The sequence below is a fragment of the Peromyscus californicus genome, unplaced genomic scaffold (genome assembly GCF_007827085.1).
Source record: "Peromyscus californicus insignis strain IS unplaced genomic scaffold, ASM782708v3 Scaffold_9__1_contigs__length_137607984, whole genome shotgun sequence".
Taxonomy (NCBI): Eukaryota; Metazoa; Chordata; class Mammalia; order Rodentia; family Cricetidae; genus Peromyscus; species Peromyscus californicus.
Genome location: NW_026294617.1, coordinates 91,601,149 through 91,624,157, shown reverse-complemented (window position 1 = coordinate 91,624,157; position 23,009 = coordinate 91,601,149). Strand labels below are relative to the sequence as shown.

Here is a 23,009-nt window from a genome sequence, read left to right as displayed (position 1 = left end):
ACATTTGCTTGTAAGAATATTTTTGAAATACTAAATATAACATCTCTTTCTTAGAAATAGAGCTTGCCATGCATTGCTTACTACATTATACATTTGAGAACGTATCCTTGAAGACTAACATGCAGATGTCAGAGAATTCTCATCTGGATGGTCAAATATGACAATCAAAAGCCTTTCTGTAGAAGAGAGTGATTTGCAACCTGTTTAAGAAAGAAAATGACCAATCCAGATAGACAAGACTTGATTTATTGATAAAATTCATATCTCCCTCCTCCAAAGGACATTTACAAACTTGGTTTCAGAAATAAAAAAATTCTGAATTACAAATGTTCACTTTTAATTGTCATTATTACAGATTATGTTCTTTTTGATAAATTATCAGTTAATAAATGTTCCAGTGGAATCTGGTATCAATTAATTTAACACTTCATATAAGAAATTATAATAAAACATTTATTTTCAAGTCTTACATATATTATTTAAAATAGATACAAAGTTCAGTTGGTGATTTTAAAATTTTACTGCTAATTCAAGCTATGCAAAAGAAAATACCTTAGTGGAAAAAGGAGGGGGATTGACTGTTTTGAATAAATATGACTTTTAAAGCAGCCCACCCATATTTAGCAACTAGGTTGGTCAAATGTGGAATATAATCATCTTAAGAGGAAAGAAATTGTATTTGTTGGGCAAATAAAATTATATCTGGGACTGTTATTACTATGCCATTTAGATCAGACTCAAAAATTTCATTGTTTAAAAATTTAACATTGCACAAATTCATAAACATTTGCTTAGTTTCCATCTTTAATATTAGTTGGCATTACTGAAGCACACTGAAGACAATGAGAGACTATTAAGTAGAGAAATAATTGTACACAAAGTTATTTACTGGGTGGACGTTAAAATAGTTTTTCATACATACGTTCCTGTCCAAAAATATAAACTTTCTTGTTTTTCATATATACAAGTATTCTGTGAAATCTGGGTTCTGAGAAGAAAATATTTGAGGTATAGCACCAAATTAAGCATTAAAATGCATGAGACTTTTGGCTGAAATTCAACAAGTTACTGTCAGCTGAAAAGAATTGATTGGCGTGTGCTCCTGAAAGTCTGGGTTTGGCCCCAAGTGTAATTTGTTTGTGCCATCAAATAACTGAACTCTTCAACATGAACATATACAAAGGCATTTTATTATTAATCAAAGGAAGGGAATTAGAGTCATCAGAAATTACAACTTTAGTCTTTGTCACACTGTATTTATTGTCACCACAGTTCCACAATTGTCATGAAGTGAGAGCTAGGTGGGATTCAGAGTCACGTGCAAGTTTTGGAAATGGACACATGAATGACAGTGTAGAACTGTACATAAAATAATTACAATTTATTAAACACACTTTTACTATATCTTTGATGGGTGGGAATGAGCACCATGGTTTTTTTTATGAATATATATTTTTCTCTCTCTCTCTTTTTTTTCTCCAGCACCAAAGAAATTCAAATAGGAAAAGGAGAGATGACGGTTGAGATCAAGAATCAGCCTCGTTGCCATCTCAGCCACACTATTTTACATTGTTATGACTATCAGGACTTCTTTCCTCTGAGTGCGCCTCCAGCAGGCATTCGTACTTCCTAAACACATGTTCTCTACTGTCCTCATTCAAAACTTGCATGTGGCATGAACTGGGTTGGCGGCAAGTACCAAGGTACTTCTTCTGTTGGTTTCATAGAGTCTTCGTCCAAATCTTAGCCAAGAAAGCAAACTGGACCAACTTCAAATCCAAACTTCTGATTCTGATCACCAAAATCATTGATCATTACATCAATGATGGGTACCTGATCAATTTTCGGAGTATTGATCTCAATCACAGTCTTTTCATAGCCTTTTCTGGACTGTAAAATTAAACAGAAAATTAAAGTTATGCCATCACTTAATATTATTAAAATTCATGTTATTTTCTTTGTTAACTATCTAATCTGACTTAAGAAAGTGAGAGATCACTGATAACTATGGAAGAATTCATTTGTTATCACTGATGTCACATGAAGTTTTAAACTTTGCTGACAATTATACTCGCTATATTATTTCAATTACTCGATTAGTCATGGTTAAAAAAGATCTGAGTTAAAACACATAATTCAATATGAAATGTGCATACTCAATCTTACATAAATAAGAAATCCTTCTGACTTTAGATATACAGTCACAAAAAATAATTAAATTATTTTATGAGAAATCAGAATAAAGTATGTCAGAACATGGTCTGAGAATGGAGCTGTGTGAGGATAATTTTGAGAAGTTGTGAGAAAATTCCAAAAAACAAGACAAGAGTCTTGTGACCTCTATTCCTCCTAAACATAGGTTTGTTCTTGGAATGTGCATTCGTGCCCCTTCCTACATTCACCTGGGGGTTGTCTTAGATTACACATTGCTGCTTACTTTGGTTATTAAAAAAATGTTTCCAAGCATGCCATTGTCCTTGAGTTTCTTGGCAGATTGAACTCACATGAACTTATTCATTTGATCTTGCTTAACCCTCAGAATATAAATTGGCTGATGCTCTAAGTAAAATGGGCTACTGCATGAGACTTCAGTTTGTCTTATTTTTAGGCTCCGTTCTCCCAGGTTCACACCACCAAAGAGTGGTGACAAATCAGTAAGACAACATCAAAACCTTTCTACTACTGTATTTCAGTTTTATAAACTGCAACACCCTGGGCCGTTTTCCACAGCATTGCCTCTTCCACGTATTTTCTCTTCTTTGTTCCTCTGGGGCCAGGACTCACTTTGCTAAACTCAGGAACTTCGTTGCTTGCAATTGAGATGCCTCTAGTCATTAACACCAAGCTGAAGCATTAGCTAGGATATGGAATCCCCACATGTTAAAATCTTTTCCAAAGCTAGGATGTTGATCTTCCTAAAGGCCAGGCAGGAAAAATCATCTGTTCTATAACTGACATAATGGCAAATCCTCTGTCATTTCAAAATCATGGATTTGGAGAACTAGTATGTTGTTTTTATTTTTTTTATTTGAGTGACTTGGTAATATTTTTCAAACACTGGATATAGACACAGTAACACGTGATCTAACATTACCTTCTATTACATCTTCAAAAGGGATTTTTAGGTATTTCAGTGTGTGTGTGTGCGTGTGCGTGTGCGTGTGCGTGTGCGTGTGCGTGTGCGTGTGTGTGTGTGTGTGTGTGTGTGTGTGTGTGTGTGTATGTTCCTTAGTGGTTCCTAATATAATTTACCTTGATGTGTCACTGATAAGCACCAAGTTTTAATAATAATCGGTATCTACTTTGAGAGAGACATCTGGTTTGGGCCATAACAAGGCTGTCTACCCTGCCCCCACACCCACCTGGGAAAGAAGGCAGACTGAGGCTGGACTTACCGCACAGCCGTCATACAACGCTTTGATGTGTGGGTTGTTCTCATAGGACATTTCCTCATCATTAGATCCCAAAAACCGAAGTGCTTTGTCATAACTTGCTGATGACATATCATACCATGCAGCCGACTGATGGCAATGGTAGGTGAAATTTTGTCGGGCAGAGGCAGTCAGGAGTTTCAGGAATGTCATTTGCACCATATTGATGGAATTGCCTTCCACATCTAAATATGAAAGCTGGGAAGAAAAGAATGAAAAGGCATATGAAGACTTTTCTTCTTTCCTGACATAAAGAATTAAACACTGACCGTGAATGTCACTGCCAGGGCTTGCTGGTACTCAATGGAACCTTATCACTTTATAAAAAAATGTGACTTGCCCCCGAGTTAGGGGCTTTGCTAACAGCACTGTGACTGCCCCATAACTCAGTCACTACAATACTGCCTATATTTATGACAAATTCACTTTATCTCTGTTTTTGTTTTCTAATCAGTAAGTACTGTGAGAAAACAAATGTCCTGTCTCCAAGAGATACTTCAGCATAGTTATGCATCTTTTTAATTGGTAAGACAGTAAAATAAGAAAAATGGAAAAATCTTGGTGTGAAGTAAAGGTTGGTTTTTATACTGTTTGATTTTCAGAAATTTATAATATATCTACTTTACCTGAATCTTTAACCATATCCCAGGGACCACATTCTTCTATGATGCTTTTGTTTCTTAGCATAGATGTGAATTTGTGCACTTTTAGATAATGTATAGCTTTTTTAATCAACATCATCAAGCATAGTGCCATAGAAAATTTTTGTAAATATTTGCATCAATAACTTTGTTTTCACAGAAGGAAGATACTTTTAGCTGCAAATTATTATGGTGTAACATCTTAATCAATTATTTTATTTGGCATAATTGAAATATTTGTGTTCTCATATAGTATATAGTCCAAAATTTAAAAGCCATCCAGATTATAGATTCAGACCATGCAAATCTGTAGTCTCCCTCCTTAAAATTCAGTTACTTAACTTTACTCATAAAAAAATTAGAATGGTGATTCTCATGAGGTTGAAAATGTATTTGAGATATGCTTTACACAAAGTAAAATAAAAATAATAACACAATTCTAAATATGTATGTTCTACGTCATGCACCATGAATATTTAGCATGTAACTTGATGACTGACTACAAAATTTTAAGTCAGATGGAAGCCTTCACTACAAGTCATTACTTAATACGGATGGGTGTGTATATAGGTAAGGAGATTAAATGTATAAATCATTACCAGTGGCAAGTAATACCATTTAAAATATTAAATAATTAATTACCAGGATTAATGGGAAATTTTGAGAAATTCCTAATTAACTAAAAGTTCGTATTTCAATGGTTTTTAATATAATTTTAGTTGGGGCATTAATCTTACATTATCTTTAGCAAATTATTAAGTTGAATTTGTAATCATATAGAAATATTTAAGTAAAAAAGGACTTCATACAAATGAACAGTCAGTTGGTTTACTATATAACTAAAACTATCGATGAGGGAAAAAAAAAACCCAATTCCATAAGTTCTTATGGAAAAGAGGGATAAAGAATAATTGGGTTTCATGCAGACAGAAATTAAAATAAGTGGAGTCACAGACATTAGATAGGTGCTATGTTTTGATTCTTGCTACTTTTAGAAAAAATAATTTATGATGTTAAACTGGGTATTTTATTTGATATTTTTTTTTTCAGAAATACTTTTGGTTATTTTGATTCAATGCTTTAGACTTTAAGATATTATTGTTATCTAAGACCTCACAGACTGACAAATGAGAAGCCATACTGCAAGGCATCATTTGTGTTTTGGCATTCAACTTCTGAGGAGTCATTCCTGGAGCTTCACTTAAGAAGTTTGTGCTATTGTTGCATGTGGAGGAGACAACATACCAGTTTTCCTCTCTTAAATTCACTGTACCAACTTCCTGGTTTCTCCTTTGGCCATGATGAAATTCGTACCTGTTGTGAAAGAATGGGAAAAAATGATGAATAGCACTGTTCACATATATATCAGAAAATTTCAATAGGATGAGGAGGCTACAAAGTGTTCCAAATCCTATGGGCCCTGTAATATACAAAATGAGATCTGAGCAAACTTCAAGCTAAAGCCTATGAATTTCATGGAAGGAAGATTGAGCCATTTGCTTCCTGATAGATTTTCTGCCTAAAAATAAAGAAAAGGGGGAGACTAACTCAAAAAGAATGTTACAGGCTATTAGGGAACAGAAATTATGTAAGTGATGTCTTATGTCTCATGTAAGTAAGACCTATTATGTCTTTTCCAAGAGAAGAGCCTGCCCCATCAAACAGTCTCAAATCATAGAATTAACTTTTCTTCTCAAAAGAAGATTTCCCACATGTAGAGTTAGGCAACTTATCTAAAGTAGTTTCCATTCTTCTTTCTGCCCATACTGCTTACTAAAAAAAATGAGATTTATTAACAGGATAAAAAAATTGTCCTACTTATAAAATACCAGAAAAGTATAATGGTGTCAGTTGAATATACTTTTTCATACTGAGTATCTGCATGTATCAGATACACCTCAAGTGTGCAAATACTGTGAGGTAAAAATCAAGGAATTTCTTTGGTGAGAGTAAATGTTCAAAATATATGTAAAGTTGGCACATGTTCACTTAAAGAAGAGATTAATATTTTACAAAAATTTGCACTTTGAGCATAATATGCAGCTGCAAGTTCTATCATGTAATAATTGGGTAGAGAATACCATACACACTCTAAGATCTGAGATTCAGCTGTGCTGTGTCATGGAAAGCCATAGAATTTTTGAGAGCAAGCAGGTGCTTAAAGAATACATCTGGGAAAAAATAAAGGAAAGAAGTGTCTGTAAACCGTGAACATCGGTTTGGTGCCTTATTCATGTTTATGCAAATGAAACGTCCTAATTACCCTGTAAGAAAAGCAGATAAATGAAAAGACGACAGTATAATTTTCCTGTTTAGTTCAATATTGCAAAAACATGGCAGGAACTGTCAACATCCACCACCAAACAGATTGGTACTTACTCCCTCAGATTTTTTGTCTGGATAGATGCACGTCTCGCCACCAGCTGTGAAATTACAGTAAACTTTGAAGGAATCTCCTGAACAACCTTGGTTAGGATCAATCCAATATTCACCTAGAAGTTAAAACAATAATATCTCATATAGAAAGCCAACGGTATCAAAATGAAATGCATTAAATATGAAATTTCATGCTTTTGGGGGCATATATCAGTGTATATTTGAGCAGAGTTATTTTATGTCTCTTTTGATTCAAATCTTTGTAGAGAGCCTAAAAGTCATTCTGGAATAATCATTTTAATACTTATCATTCCAGTCATACTTAGGGTTCAGTTCAAATGTAACCCTTTCAACTATGAACATTACACTTATCCATGCACAAGAAAACTTCATTTTGAATTAGAATCAGGTGCACTGGAGCCCAAATCACACATGTATCATCACTTTTTATTAATCTCATTTCTGTAATCAACATATTTTCGTGTGTAACAAATGAAGGTGATTGATCTACATTTCATTGGGGTTTTAACATTACTTTATAACGAAACTTAGGTAAATTCAATTCCTTTTTAAACGGCATCCTAAGACGAACTGCTTTCTGCTATGAAAACCATTACTGAAATGTTGTAGAACAAACTTGATTATGTTAATGACTATTATTTGGTGTTCTGTGAGTGCAGATGGTAAATAACGAGAGTCACATAACATTATTCTTTCACTAAACAACAATGCATTTTCCCTCAGGGTTATTAGAAGATAAATTAGGTATGTGATAATTCCTTTGTTCTCTTCCTGCCATACTTAGGTTGCTACTTGAGTTCGAATGTTGATTTGAATTACAACAATCCACTGATTATGAAGTTAAGTGTTTTTGTGTATGTGTTTGTAATGTGTGTGCATTTGTATCCGCACATGCATGTGCATGTGGGTGGAGGACAATGATAAATGTGTGTTTTCTTCTATCTCTCCATCTTTTGTTTGAGACAGAGTCTCTCACTGAACCTGGAGCTGGCTAGTGAGCTCCCGGGATCCTCTTGACTCCTCTTCTGACAAAATTAGGATTATAGATGTGTGCATCCATAACGAGCACTTACGGAGTTCAAAAGTCACATTCTCATGCTTATGCAGCAGATTCACCCACTGAGCCATCACCCTAGTCCCCTTTAAAACTTACAAAGCTCAAATTGATCATTTAGTACTGGGACATGGAAAAATACAGTATCATCTAGTTCTATATTATCTAATACTTCACATAACTAGGTGAAGTTCTTTAAATTTCAATGGCTTCTATATTTTTTTCATGTAACTGCAATACCTTAAGTAACAAAAATATTCACATTTTTTCTGACCACATCATCAGTGCATTCACATATGACACAAATCAAGATTATTAAGAAAACCATACAAGTAAACAAAAATAATCCATGATTTTAGAACTCACACCATCTTTAATATCTTGTATACTTTTAGGGATATATAATTTTGAATCACATACAATAAATTTGTATCAATTCTTTCAATTTATATTAATTCTTTCCATTCTTTAACAGTGTCCTTAAATATCCTTCATAATTATATATTAATGGATGAATTCTTTTTTTTTTTTTTGGTTTTTCGAGACAGGGTTTCTCTGTGCAGCTTTGCGCCTTTCCTGGGACTCACTTGGTAGCCCAGGCTGGCCTCGAACTCACAGAGATCTGCCTGGCTCTGCCTCCGAGTGCTGGGATTAAAGGCGTGCGCCACCACCGCCCGGCAATGGATGAATTCTTAAGATACATTTGTTCAGTAAAGTGGTTGAGTATCAGGGCTGGAGAGGTGGCTCAGCACTTAAGAGCACTGGCTGCTCTTCCAGATGATCTCAATTCATTTCCCAACATCCACATGGAGGTACACAACGTTCTGTAACTCCAGTCCCAGGGCATCCATTGCCCTCTTCTGGCCTCTGTGGCATCAGGTATGCATGTGATGCACAGATATATATGCAAAATACCCAAGCATACAAAGAATAAATAAAAACTTAGAATGTTAAATGGTTCCATATCTCATAGGTACTATGTTCAATTTGTCTCTCAGTTAAGACTGTTTTATCTATAAATTTCAAAATCATCTTTTTTTTTCCCTCTAGAATAGTCTATCAGCTCCTTGTCCAGCTTCCATTGACACTGTTTTGTGTTCTTTTAATTTGCTACAAATCACTTAGCTGGCTGTTCACCACTGATTAGTCTTAGTGAGTTGTTTTGGAGAGTTTAAAAAATATTAGGGTTTTGCTTCATCATAGTTTTTCCAATGTTTGCCACACTTTTCCTGAAATAATCTTTTGATGCTTAGCATGACTGATCATCTCTTTATGGTTTCAGAGAAAATAAAATCTTCAAAGTTACTAGCATTGTTTTAACCCAAGTAGACCCATCTTCTTATTGCAATACATGCATACTATTTTCATAACAAATATCATAAATATGCTACCTTGTGCTTTCCTATCTATACAGTTAGAGGATCACCTCCAGGCCATTAGTTTTATATTCAAATATGAGTACCTGTAGTTAGAATCACTGCTCAATAATGTATGTAATGCTCATAAATATGTAACAAATAAAGATAATCTCATTTAATTAGTGCTCAAAAGTATTAATGAAGTGGGGTACTATACAGAGATTATTGGAAAGTATAGCTCACAGGGGGCTCAACATTTCTGGAATTTACAGTATTTTTCATTTTAGCTCTACTTCTACATCATTCATGGTTCATAACTCAACAGAGGTTCTTATTTTTACACCTGGTGATTAGTTTTGCATGATTAAATCATTTATTGATTTATGAGGTGTATAACATGCATGACATAGTCACATTCATTTATAATCATTTCGGTGTCCTCTGAACCAAACAGGAACCTATTAATTGTCATTGATTTTAAAAAGAATAGGGAGAGCAACTTTCTAGCATATGTTAAGCTAAATCACACCACCTTTTTACTTATATGATACCAGTTAAAAGTAAAAATCTCTTTATTAAGTGGACCTAATGTATCTTTTGAAGTAAATACTGATTTAAGAATCATGGATACCCATTTATGTAGGATCCAATTACTATGTTTTAGTGTTAATGAACTGTGTTTAAGATAATAAGGTTTATGATGGTTTTCTTTTATAGGGCTACTTGTGAATTATATTTGACTTTTCTGGAAATACTGAGTTATATATTCATGGCTTTTAATATTAATTTGAAATCAATCATGCAAAACAATAATTTTCTGGGACTAAAAGACATATGGGCATACTTCAGAAAAACATGAAAGACCAAGAATTTGGATAAGTATTTACCACTCAATAATTTACTAATTAGATGACTTTACCAATTATTTATCAAACCCAAAACTGTTTACACCTCAGACAGGAGAGACACAAGGCATTGCAGGCTGTATGCACAGTAAAGAATTATTACTATTAAGTGAACTGGTTGTAGCTGTCTGGCCATGTGAGCATCAATGGAAAATAATTTTAAAAAGAAATGTAGTTTTATTTTATGTCTATGATTGTTTCGTCTGAATGTATGTATGGGCAATTTATGCATGTTGATTCCTGTGAAGGCCAGAAGAAGTTCTAAGTATCCTTTGGAACTGGAATTACAGACAGTTGTAAGCTATCCTGTGGGTGCTGAGAACTGAGCCCAGCTTCTTTGCAAGAGCATCTACTGCTCATTTTTTAAAATTTTAATTTAATTCAATTTTACAATACAATTCAGTTCTACCTATCAGCCACGGATTCCCTTGTTCTCCCCTCCCCCCGCCCAGCCTACCCCATATTCCCACGTCATCCAGGGCAAAGCCTCCCCCGAGGACTGAGATCAACCTAGTGGACTCAGTCCAGGCAGGTCCAGTGCATCTACTGTTCTTAATGCCCTCCAGCTCTGAAAACTAAATTTTTTGCCACAAGTCATCATGATTTTTACATATTGTATTTGCTAATTCCATGGATCAAATATTCAGCTGTTAAGCTACTTAACTTATAAATATTATTCAGATTAATGCACTAAATCATATTAACATATCTGTATTAGTTAATATTAATGCAATCATTTCAATATAAGATTAGTTGTTAACATTAAGTCAGTAAGTTAGAAATAAATGTACTTGCATGCATGTTTGTGCACATATAATATTATGCTGTTAGCCGTTTTTATGGTCAAATATATCTGTGCTAATGATAAGTATCCAAAAATAATCTTGTCAAATTTTAATGAAACATGATATTGCAGAGGATTTTCCAAAGCATTTCTTGGACTGCATGGTATAAATAAGTTATTTTTTCCATCTACAAAGCTGAAAGTAATAGATATTTGGTTTAGCTTCATTTAGAGACATTATTAATTATATTAACAAAAATGAATGAGCTGACAAGGCACTTCAGTGGCTGAGTAACCCAGGGTATTCTTTTAGTCATTGTTGACATACCATCTGGGAAGTCAGGATGGCTAAGTTGCAGGTCTTTACATGTTCGTGCTGGATTAGTCTGTGTGCCCATGGGAAACTTCATGTGTTCAATGTCTTGTTTCAGAGAATTGAGGGAACCGAATATTTCCTCCATTCCATCTGCATAATCAAGAATATTATCCCCTGCATCGGCCTGAATGCTTTCAGTGTGTCTTCTTGTCTTCTTGGGTGACAAGATAGGTAAGGGCTGGATCACTTCTCCAGGAGGACCCTGTAAGGGGATGGATATCAACATCATCATTTCAGAAAATAGGATATTCTGTGAATTTACTTACTACTTATTATATTCTTCTTACGAATTATTTGGGTTAGCTATCAGTAGCTAAACTAATAATACCTAATATATGAAAAGATTTTTAGACATATATTTATATAAGTTCTTTTAAAAGATCATAGTAGAGATATTACGGTAGGTATACAAATCAGATCATTGCTGTTACACGATCTGTATATTGACATATTTTGGAAATTTGCTGACATGTTATATAGGTCACTCTGTCTCTTATTAAATTAGTCTTGATTTATATAGCATTACCACAACTAGATATCAGAATTTCTGGGGATTTGAACACTGGTACAAAGCTCTTTGGTTATCCAATTTTTTTCTACTTTATTCAGTAATAGCTTCTGAAGTACTGAAAAAATCTGCTCCATATCCTATTCAAATATGTATAGATTTATATTATTCTGTATTACTCTGGAAGTAAATGCTGTCAACTTGAATTTACCTGTATGTGAGAGTACAACCACACCAAATTATTAATCTGTATCATCACTGGTTAATTTGGGCCCAACATATATATGTACGTATGGTATTTCTGACCTGCAGCTCAATAATTCAGAATGAAATCTTTCTCATAACTTGCATGATTGAAGATATAACTAAATAAGATGAAATCACTTTGGGAGGTCTAGTGCATTACTCTGGTGTTCATATGAAAAAAAAAAGAAAAAATGGTCACAGAAACACAGATCTGGGCAAGGTTGAAAGAGTAGGAAAAGGATGTCATGGATAAGCTTAGAAGTTCAAAATAGTTCCTTTCCCTACAGCTTTCAGAGGAAACCAAGCCTGTGAGACTTCGTTTTAGGATTCCAAGCCTGCACAGTGGCAGCCTGCTGAGCTTCGGCCCTGTAGTCCGACTAAAGCAATACACAAACAGTCGGAGACACTTGAGCAGAAAGACAGCTTATGATTTTTTTATATATAGGTCTACACTTTAGTACTAACACCTTGGAAAATGTCACTGCTAATAAACGGCACTTACTATTATTGTTTCATGTATCGCTATCACTATATGCAGTAGGAAAAAACACCGTGGGATCTGAGTTTTCTTCTTTATATCTGGAGTCAGTTATAAATATATTTCTGTGGGCATATATTCTGTCAATTTCATGGGACCAGACTGTGTATCTTGAAAACTTGATGTTTATTATAGTATACAATTAAGAAATCTTTATATTTAGGAGTGATAGCAATTAAAACATGAATCTTGACACGTAGATTGATTACCTAAGGGGACTAGTTGCATTTTTCTACAAAATCAATATTTTGGGCAGAATTTGTTTTTCCCTTTGTTATGAAAGTCCATAGAAATGAATGCCTGCACCCATTTGCCTATTAATAGAGTATTTTTCTTGCTAATATACACTTACTGGAGGCCCAGGAGGCCCTGGAAGACCACTGTCACCCTTCTGGCCAGTAGGTCCCTGTTAGAAAGCAAACAGGAAAATCTATGAAGTGAGAAGGAAATTCAACAGGCTTTCATATAATGGAGTATTATATGGAAATTAGAAAAGCACTTACAGAAGATCCTTTGTTACCCTTCGGGCCAGCAGGACCCTAGAAAACACAAAGACAAATACACAGGTAGAAGTGTGGACTACAGATTGCACTGACATGATTGTCATTTTACCTCATGTTTCTTTTCAATTGAACTTACTGGTAATCCTGGAGGACCAGGAGGCCCTATGGGACCAGCAGGACCTGGGATGCCCTAGGAGAGAAACAGCATCAAACGTAATTAGGTTCTCAGTTCATTTCATTTTCATGTTTTGCCACATCCATCACAAAGCTCTGAAAACTTAAAAATATCTAAGAATCTTTCATTATGAATAAAAGAGACTCTTTTTTTGTGGTAATCCAAACTTTTTGCCATTCATTGCAATATAGGGCTTTCACATTGTGACTCTACCATGAAAACCATATGGACATACATTTTGGCATCCCTGTAGCTCTCAAAATAAGGTCTGCATGTGATGTGTATTCAAGAATAGTATGTGCAGACATCTACAGCACTGTATCTTTTATTATTTTAACATAAATCATATTTTTAATTTATGAAAATATTTAAAAAACAGCATGGGTTAAAGCAGAATACACTAGGAGTGCCCTAAAGCACTACAATGATTATGATGAAAAAATGTGTGATTGTGCAACTTATATTTGTGCTGATATAATGAAGTGGGAGAACCGTCTGCACTGGACTCACCCCATCCCCTTTGGCTCCTGGAGAACCTTGAGTCCCAGGGAGTCCTCTGTCACCTTTTTCCCCTTGTTCTCCTGGAGGACCAATCAATCCAATTAAACCAGGATGTCCCTATAGAAAAGGAAGTAAACAAACTTCAGTTATATGTGTTATAGCCATGATTAAATTCTAGTCATAAAATATTTGATTACTAAATTCATGGGACATAATATCATCAAAGGAATGGAGGAATTTTTTTATAACACTTCTGTATGAAATTTAAAGTTCAGAACCTCCATCTAATATAACAGACCATTTACTGCTTACAAGTGCAGGAGTATTACTGATAAAGAATTTTCTAAGAACAAGAATAATAATCATTAGTGCTTCATTTGTGATAAACTTAAAAAAAATAATGTCCAAATAGAGTACTGGAAATATAAAAACCAGAGAACTCATTATTTTAGTAAGCATCTCATTTAATATGAACTGTTTCCTACTTTTCAGGGGCTGTTTTGTCCTTAGAAGAGTTCTGGAGAAACAAAAACCATCCAAACCATACTCATTCCAATATACAAATGGCTCACTTTTCTTATATGGTAAAACAATATAAATTCTGGAAGAATATATTATTACTTGAAAAACATTTCTGGCTTAAAAACGTTTATTTTCATGTTTAAAATCATAAAAATGGTCACTGCTATTCAGTCTATTTTCGGGGGAGTTATTTAGCATAAGCATATGATATCTCCATACAGTTTCTAAAACGGATCCTTGAAAGGAAACAGCACTTATGCTGGAGCATTTTTTTCCACACTATCTGCATACTTTTTCTACTCTAAATACATTTGACAATCTGAGAATTGTTATCTTTACCGATGATCAGAATGAGTGGTAGGGTTTGAAAATGCTTTTTAAGTGACTGAGAAAGTTATCACATTTGCTATTACTGTTATAAAGTTCTAATAACACATTCTTTTACTCTTACCTTTTCACCCTTAGAGCCAGGGTCACCTTTGAGACCAGGTAAACCAGGAGGTCCCTGAATGAAAAGAAAATAAATACACGTATTGAGAATGGGTATTACGGCTTGAACGTGAGACATCCCCCACCAGATCCTGTGAGACATCCCCCACCAGATCCTGTGTTCGATTCTGTTTCCATTTGCTGGTGTTCTTCTGGAAGGCTACAGAACTCTGGGCTCCAGGCCTAGTGCGCACATAGAACTGTAGGGATGAGCAGGAAGGCTATAGGCTGCCAGGATAGGACCTCATCTCTGCTTCCTACTCAACCTTTCTTATTTGAGCATGCTGCCTCAAGCTCCTGCATTAGAGACAGTAGCTGGTTCTAGTCACTATGTCTTCCCTGCATTGCACCTTAGAGCTAAAATAAGTCCTTCTTTTTCCAAGTTGCTTCTCGCAAGTATTGTGTCTCAATGTCCAAAACAGGATATGCATTAAAAAATCACATTTTGAGTTGTAGAGCAGGCTTTTTTTTTCTTTTTTTGAAATACAGAGTTCAGTCAAGGTTACTAGTGTTATTGCATTTGTTAGGACTGTAGAGAAATTCATGGTCTTAAAATATCATGGAGTTAATGAGTAATAATAATACCGATAATTTTGACTAAATAATTAGAAAAAAGATACAGCTTATATGGATTCTCATCTGAGAAGAAAGCATAAAATATTAGTTATAATAATTGAAGCAGAATGAATTTACAAATTATATATGCAGTCCATAAATACTTCTATAGTAAACTCTAATTTTAAACGTTACAATATTTTCAGTAAAATTAAAAAATAATTCAAGATTTTAATAATCAAGTGATATTAGACAACACAGAAAAAGTCAGATAAATATTATGTTGTTGTGTTTGAGTAAAAAGTATATTGGATAACTTGGAATGGTAACTAATCCTGTAGAGAATTAAAAGATGACTTCTGGTATACTAACTTGAAATCATAAAAGGCTATCGCTAAGTCTCTGAATTCTTATTTCAAGTTCTGTATATACTCTTAAATATAAGTAGATATACTGTGATCTCTGGAGAGAAAGATATACTAAGATAGTCAATGATCCCAATATAATTTAATCCTACATTTTCAATATTCACAGCAATAATAACGAAGTAGTTTTTTTCATCCTGTTAACATGTTAGGAAGAGTCACTTAAGTTATAAGAACTGACATGCAATTCAAATCCAGGAATCTGAAAGCCCAACATTCTCTTAGCCTATCACATTGAACTACTTTTCAGAGTGGTGAAAATCACCAAGGAGAAGATAGTGTTACTCAGCAAGGTAATGCAATATATGTTAAAGAGTGACAAGGCAATTTAGCAAATCATTAAAAGTGAGTCTCAAAGGAAGTGCACTGAATCAGATTCCAAAAATTTAAAGACAGAAAAGGTTCATGCATATCAGACAGAAGAATGAGTGAAAACAATATTCATTATAAGAATTTACTGAACAGAATTAGGAATAAAAAGAAATGTACAAACTTCTCAAATCTTAATTGAAATTTCTTACTTGTGAGCCAGAAATGGTTTTACCAAATTTTAATAGAGTGATTTGACTACATCTATATTTTAGAATATTGATACTTGACTATTTTTCTTTGCCTTAAAAGTTTATTGTGATTAAAATGCTTGCTAACTAAGGACTCTAGAAAGATCAAGTGGATTCATTGGGTTGGAAGGTCTCAGGGCCAATGTATCAATGAGGCTGCTACATGGCAAAGTCAAGAGGAATGGTAGGCTTCAGTTTTGCTATAGATTATCGTAAGCCTTAGAAACCGCTAGAGTTTTGGAAATGATCATTGTAATACAATTCCTTTTATTAACAAAGAAGCAGATATAAGCTTACAAACAATAAAAGGACTCGACCTTAATTTTATAGACTTGACCCAACATTATTTTCTTCTTCCATTACAGTGCAAAGAACACACATAAAATGTAGGGTTTTCTTCATCACTTAAGTAATTGGAGTTCATTCCTAATCGTTTATTGGAGACCTCTCCCAAATTCTTCAACTTTTGAAACTGTTTTAACAATGGATACTATTAGCCTTTTCTTTTATACTTCCAAAAATTCATATCAATTATAATTTCTAAATTAAATGTTTTACTTTTAGAGACATGAATTGAAATATAAAGAAAAGTACTTCTTCCATACTAATTTATCTCATTCAAGAATCTAACATTTCATAGTACAAAACTATGACATTTATCTATTTAAGTAAATATTCCAAGAAAAGTGTGATATCATGTTAGCAACTAACAGCTTAAATCATAGAGATGTTCAAATTGATGAGCATGGGATAAACCTTATATACAAACAAGGTGTTCTCAAATTTAAAATTCAGACATTGTTATGAACAGTTTGAGTTAGTAAAAAAATCTGCATATTTTCTGAACCACTGAAAATGAAACTGTTGAGAAAACAGATGCTATCAGGAGGGGGATTGAAGGAAAGGATTATTTATTTGATTCCTTGAGGTTTCTTTGGCGTTATTTGTTCCCTCTCCTCCTTCGGTACTGATCTCCCTCCCTCCTCCTCATTGGAGCTCATTATCTGTTACTCTGTTTCCCACTTCATATCACCCTTATCTTACTAATTCTCTCACACTTCGTGTGTGTGTGTGTGTGTGTGTGTGTGTGTGTGTGTGTGTGTGTGTGTGTGTGAATGAGTTAGGCACTTAGCTTGACAATGATAACCAAAAAGAACCACAGACTAACAAAATCCCAGTGAAAATTAAGCACTTTTCAAATGGTGTCAGAAGTCCAAGTGACTCCCAAAACAATATAGCCCACTTTTAAGATGGCTTTATATGAACCTCCAACAGAACATGTTAAAGAAACAATGTACATGGGTAAGTGAAATCATTAAATAATTTATCTTATGGTATCATTGGTATAAGTGACACACTCAGTGTTAGAACGAAGAGGTATAAAACTATGAATAAGCAGTTCTAACAAAGACGATTGCAATAAAGAACCACACATGAGTTCAAGTAGCAGAAACCACTAAGAATCCTGGTTAAATCTGACATATACCAGTCAAAATTCAACCCATTATCTATATATATTTGAAATATGAAAAGGGACCATATTTCTTCTTTTCTCATTTTATATTCAGTCTATCAGGCCCATGAGATGATTCATAGAAATTGTTCTATCAGAGGGAAAACTGACGTGCACATTCACTGGGCACCCACAGCTCAACCATTGTTAAAGTCACACATGTCCAAGTCCAAGACCTTCCACTCCTGAGATTATTCACAATATTTAAAAATAAAAATATGTTAATGTTAACATAATGAAAGGAATCTAGCTTAAAAGCTGCCTAAATAAATAGCAAAGCACAATGCAAATATTATCACAAATTTCTTACTCCATCATAACTAAGGGGAAATGCTAACAATTATAATTCCTCAGGTTTAAGAAGAAATGTATTAGACATTGAGTGTTAAATTCATTTTTAAGTTTTTTCTATAAATACTGTTCATGAAGGAGTTTAGAGGTAAAGGACATTATCCTAAGTTAATAAGATCCTAGAAAACTACAAACCATGCTGGATATGATATTGTTAATCCAAATCAGACTTATGTTTTCAGTGACTGGAAACAAAAATTAGTAATGTTATGACAGTGAACACAGTTATAGATCTCTCTCTCTTTTTGTATGGAAGAGATTAAAAACTTCAGCTCTGCATAGAAAAATATGACTCCAAGTGTTCATACTCGGTATTTCCTCTTCAGGATATTGTAAATGGAAAGCCCTTGGGGAAATACATAATTCATAAACAATAAAGAGAAAAAGGAAACAGCAACCATGCATTCATAAACATTCAAAATATACAAGGGAATACTCTGTCCTGAACTTTTATGCCCTGTGAAATATCTGCCTTGACCTACAATTCACAACTGTAGAGCATTGGGTTTTAAGAGAACTGTACACCCCAAACGTGGCTCAGATGATAATAGTAAGAAGTAGTGCTAAATTTAAAAAAAAAAATCAAATATCTTCATATTTAAACACATTCAATCACTATAGAATGCCACGTATTACAACCCTGTTGCAGAGTTTATGTGAAGCATCAAAGAAAACAAAGTAAATAATTCAGTAACCCATCTCCCTTTTCTTTAGGTTTGTAGGCTTAAAAATTGATGCTGTCGGGTATTTATAATTTTCTTAAAAAAGATATTTATGATATTAAAACTGACAGAAAATAAAACTGAGTAGTTTTCCAGTATCATTAAAATGAGTAGGTGCTTAATGTAAAAGAACAAAAATTTTACAACTACTATAGCATTAATTATGCTTGTAAACATATTTTTTAAAATATTTAACAATGTTAACTGAGATCTTATAATGGACATCTGAATTTATTCAACATTCTTTGTTTTTTGAGACATGCCCATTTTAGACTTCTTGATTGCTCAAGAAGTACTTCTACTTACAAAACAACAGTTTCATCGTTGTCTTTTCAGTTTTCTGTTAGATTCATATCTGCTATATATTTGTTTTGAATTCTATGAAGTAACTCTGTATATATATATATATATATATATATATATATATATATGTGTGTGTGTGTGTGTGTGTGTGTGTGTGTGTGTGTATATATATATATATGTGTGTGTGTGTGTGTGTGTGTGTGTGTGTGTGTGTGTGTGTATATATATATATATATATATATATATATATATATATAGAGAGAGAGAGAGAGAGAGAGAGAGAAAGATAGAGATAGATACAGAGAGGATACACAGAGATTTAAGTTATATATTATCACAAAAACTTAGTTTTACAGCTGAGCCTGAAGAGCCACTTTTGAAATATAGTACCTGGGGTCTGAGGCAAGGTCTCAAATCAAGGCTACTCTGAGCTACATAGCGAAATTAAGGCCAACCAGGACTATGTAAAGATAATACCCATTTCAAAATGAAGTTAAAAAACAGAGGCTTTTGTTGTTGCTGTTGTTGTTGTTGTTGTTGGTGGTGGTGGTGGTTTTTAAGAAAACAAAACGGGAATGCTCTGATAAGATCTGTGGTCGAACATTTCTGTATAGGAAGTGTTAGGCAGCTTCAAGAAGAAAAGACTTTAATAGGGAGTTAGTTGTGGAGATCTACCTACATAGTCTTTGATGTGAGTGTGAATGTCTTTGTAACTAGGAGGAAAACATAATTTGAATAAAGAAATATTCATATACATTTCACATGGACTACTTTTTAAATCCAATGCAAACCTGTCTGAACTTTCAAATATTTCAGTCTCATCTCCCACATTTATCCTCACGTAAGCCTCTACTTTCTTAGTAAATGGAAGCGAACACACAGGTGATCTGGGAATGGCATCCTCTGCTTGCCTCTGCCACAGGACTCACTGAGCTACATTGTAGCTGCTCTAAGAATAATCTCATTTGCCTTGTCAGCAACTTCTTATCCAGAGTATTAGCTATACATAAATGTGAATTTAGGTACCAATTAGTCACACTCACTAAAAATGTAACGCTGATCATTTAGAAATAGTTATAATTATTTCCTTCATTTGATAATTCTTTATTCAGTGGTATTACTATCCATTAGTTTTGTAAATGCTTTAAAAAGAGCTCATCTAATAAACATAAAAACCTATTAGGAGGAAAATATCATCTCTGTTAACTTTAGTTAAACTTAATATCATTTTTATGGGATAGGGCCAGCTGCCCTTACTATTCTCCCTGTGAAATATAGAGGTTGAACGGAGAAGGAGCATGGATCCTAATGTCATCCCACAAGCACATAGGATTGATAATTTATTTAAACAATGTGCTTGCCTTGAGAGTGGGTGAGTTTAACCTGTATCTGTAATAATATCTCTCACTCTGATTAAAACATGTTACTTCTAAAATAAATCATTTTTAGCTGAGTAGAAAAGCTCATTATATATGGCGTTCTGCAGATGCCTTCTCTACTTGCTCTCTTCTGCTGAGGACTAAGTAGCATTTTCCAGATATCAGACTGATTGAAGTTATGAAAAAGCTATATGTAATATATTCACATCATAAGATTCCCAAATGAAACCAGCAGCCAGGGAATGAGTACGTGTGTGTTGGACTCCCCAATGCTTACCATTGCAGTTTTCCAGAAAGGATTTGAATTGTTCATCCTTCTTATACTGTAAACTCACATTTGCTTAAGCATTAGAAATACAAATTTTGCAGACTTTAATCAGCTGGTGTGTCTGATGGTTTTATTTTTAACATTAACTAAAGGAAATCTCCAGCAATGTGCTTCTATTTCATCTGCTGAAAGGTCAGAATGCTTATTGGAAAATCTAACATTACAGGAAAAAAAAAAAGAACCCAGGTAAATTTTAGGGTGATATTTAGGGAAAGCATTTTGCTACCAGACTCTGAATCTGCAGTTAGGACTTTACCACATCAAAGGAGAATATTTCCTAAATAGCCATGCAGACCTAGAGCTTACCCAGCTTCACCCAGGGCTCAATTTCTATGATAATGAGATTATGTATAGAGTAGATAACTAGTAATCTCCTGCATCAAGTCAATTAAGGGCTTGACAACACTTATCCAGTTACTGAATAAGCAATCTAACTTCTCCAGTGTGAGTTTCAAAAGATTTTAACACATGAATTTTATTTTGACTATGATATTATTTGTGGCTTCCTTAATAAAAGGAATAGCTGAATATGTCCTGAATAATTAAGAGTATGGTTCCAATTTTTATGCTTGCTGCACTTGTATATATCCTAGGTAAAAACTATGCTTAGGATAAGAGAAATGCAATAAAAGTTAAAATTACTTTACGAAAGAATTTGGTTATTTAAAGTAAACTGTATCATATTCCCTTATTGTTGTGAGTTCCATTTACTTCTTTGATTAATATTTCAGACATAGTTATGTAAAAATTGATGTTTAAAAACCTGTACCAATTGAGTCAATTTATAAATGAAAGTGACTAGGTAAACAATGATTTTAAAGGACATGTTTTCATTTTCACTTCAGGTCCATATTGTATCAAGAACAACTTTGGACCGTAAGACGTTGGGGGAGCCCATGCTTCAGTGCTTTTATTAAGCACGCTGTTTGTATGTGGAATTCACTGTCCATCTTCATCATAAAACCAATCACATGCTCTTTTAGAGCCCAGGATAATGTCCTGTTTCTGAACCTATTTATCTCAAAAGGAAAACCATCTACCTTTGTCTACCGATATTTCTCTATACGTGAGGGCCCAGAAATGAAGTTTAATCACATGCACTTTGGGGAACTGTCTGCACCGAGAAAATAACTGCTCGCACCATTTGTAGTATTTTCTTCTGAGTAGAAAATATATTTTTTCTTCTAAAGGGTATGAAGAAGGAATATTCTCTGGGCCAAGTGGCATATTTTACATGCTATTTTTTTTCTCCTTGAACGTGTAATATTCTCTCTGGAAAAGTAGAAACCTCTGCATAAGATAGCACTCACAAATTCTAGCTCACAAACAATTTTATTTAGGAAATTCTCTATAAATAATGAAAAAATGTCACTCACCAGCGGACCAGGTGGCCCATCTTGGCCAGCAGCACCAGGGAGTCCTTGTTCTCCCTACATAAAAGAAAATGAAACTTTGTTTGCTAACCAAGACTATTTATTACTTTTAAATGTTGGACGTACAGAGGGAAAAGAAGTTGCATCTGTAAATTGTACCACCTCAGAACACACAAATACTGTAAGGTTATTTTCTTCTTTAATTCTCTGTTCCTGTGTATGCACATACACTCATGTATACACGTACATATACTTATATAAACACATACAAACCCACAGATATATACAAAGATATATGAATAAAATCTTTTATCACTGTGACTTCAGAACTTAGTTTTCTTCTGTTTTAGTAAATTAGAACTTTACCACAAAATCAAAAATAAATGAAATACTTAAATATTTTTAAATGTATTATTAAGTTATTTAAACTGTCACTTAGTAACATCTATAGAAATACTGGATTTCCATAAACCATAATATAAGTTATGAAGCAACAACCTCACAAGCATTTTAATTTATAGATATTGAAACTTAAAGTAATTTTCATAGCAGTCCCTCTTAGCACAGATGCTCACCACAGGACCAGGGATGCCTCGAAGACCTTCAGGACCAGGCTTTCCAGATGGACCCTGAGGTCCAACAGGGCCAGTTTTCCCAGGAGGCCCTTCAGCACCAGCTTCTCCCTGTTTGAAAATGAAACATATGTGCACATTAATAATGATAGGCACATGTTATCATTTAATGTGTTGACACGGATACCTTTCCACGCACAAACGGCCTAACATATCTCTTCTACACATTTTACCTTAGCACCTTTTTCGCCTTGCCTTCCTTCTGAACCCGGAGCACCAGGAGGACCCTGTAAATATAAAATTGTATTTAGAGATGTACCACCTTAAAAGAAACAGTGCTGAGGAGCTATCTGCAAATGCAGCAACTGCTGATAAAGACTGCTAAATTACAGTTTTATATTACTTTTCTGTTTAAAATGCAATGTTGAAATTTAACACTAATTTCATGCAAAAACTGCTGTTTAGATCATTTAAGATAAACCACAGCTAAGGAAGGCCAG

The 23,009-nt window shown here is 34.1% G+C and overlaps 1 protein-coding gene across 2 annotated transcripts in view; it reads right to left on the bottom strand.

Annotated features, from left to right (window-relative positions):
* Positions 1–224: 224 nt before the first annotated feature.
* Positions 225–23,009, bottom strand: part of Col11a1 (collagen type XI alpha 1 chain) — a 199,630-nt gene continuing 176,845 nt past the window's right edge. For both annotated transcript variants that reach the window (XM_052730954.1, XM_052730953.1), the window contains 13 exons: positions 22,743–22,796; positions 22,513–22,620; positions 21,941–21,994; positions 14,391–14,444; positions 13,427–13,534; positions 12,878–12,931; positions 12,742–12,777; positions 12,591–12,644; positions 10,899–11,148; positions 6,452–6,564; positions 5,318–5,386; positions 3,396–3,629; positions 225–1,890 (listed from right to left, as the gene is read on the bottom strand). In XM_052730954.1, coding sequence (XP_052586914.1) covers positions 1,744–1,890; positions 3,396–3,629; positions 5,318–5,386; positions 6,452–6,564; positions 10,899–11,148; positions 12,591–12,644; positions 12,742–12,777; positions 12,878–12,931; positions 13,427–13,534; positions 14,391–14,444; positions 21,941–21,994; positions 22,513–22,620; positions 22,743–22,796 — 1,335 coding nt within the window. In that variant the 3' untranslated portion in view covers positions 225–1,743. The remainder of the gene's footprint in view (positions 1,891–3,395; positions 3,630–5,317; positions 5,387–6,451; positions 6,565–10,898; positions 11,149–12,590; positions 12,645–12,741; positions 12,778–12,877; positions 12,932–13,426; positions 13,535–14,390; positions 14,445–21,940; positions 21,995–22,512; positions 22,621–22,742; positions 22,797–23,009) is intronic.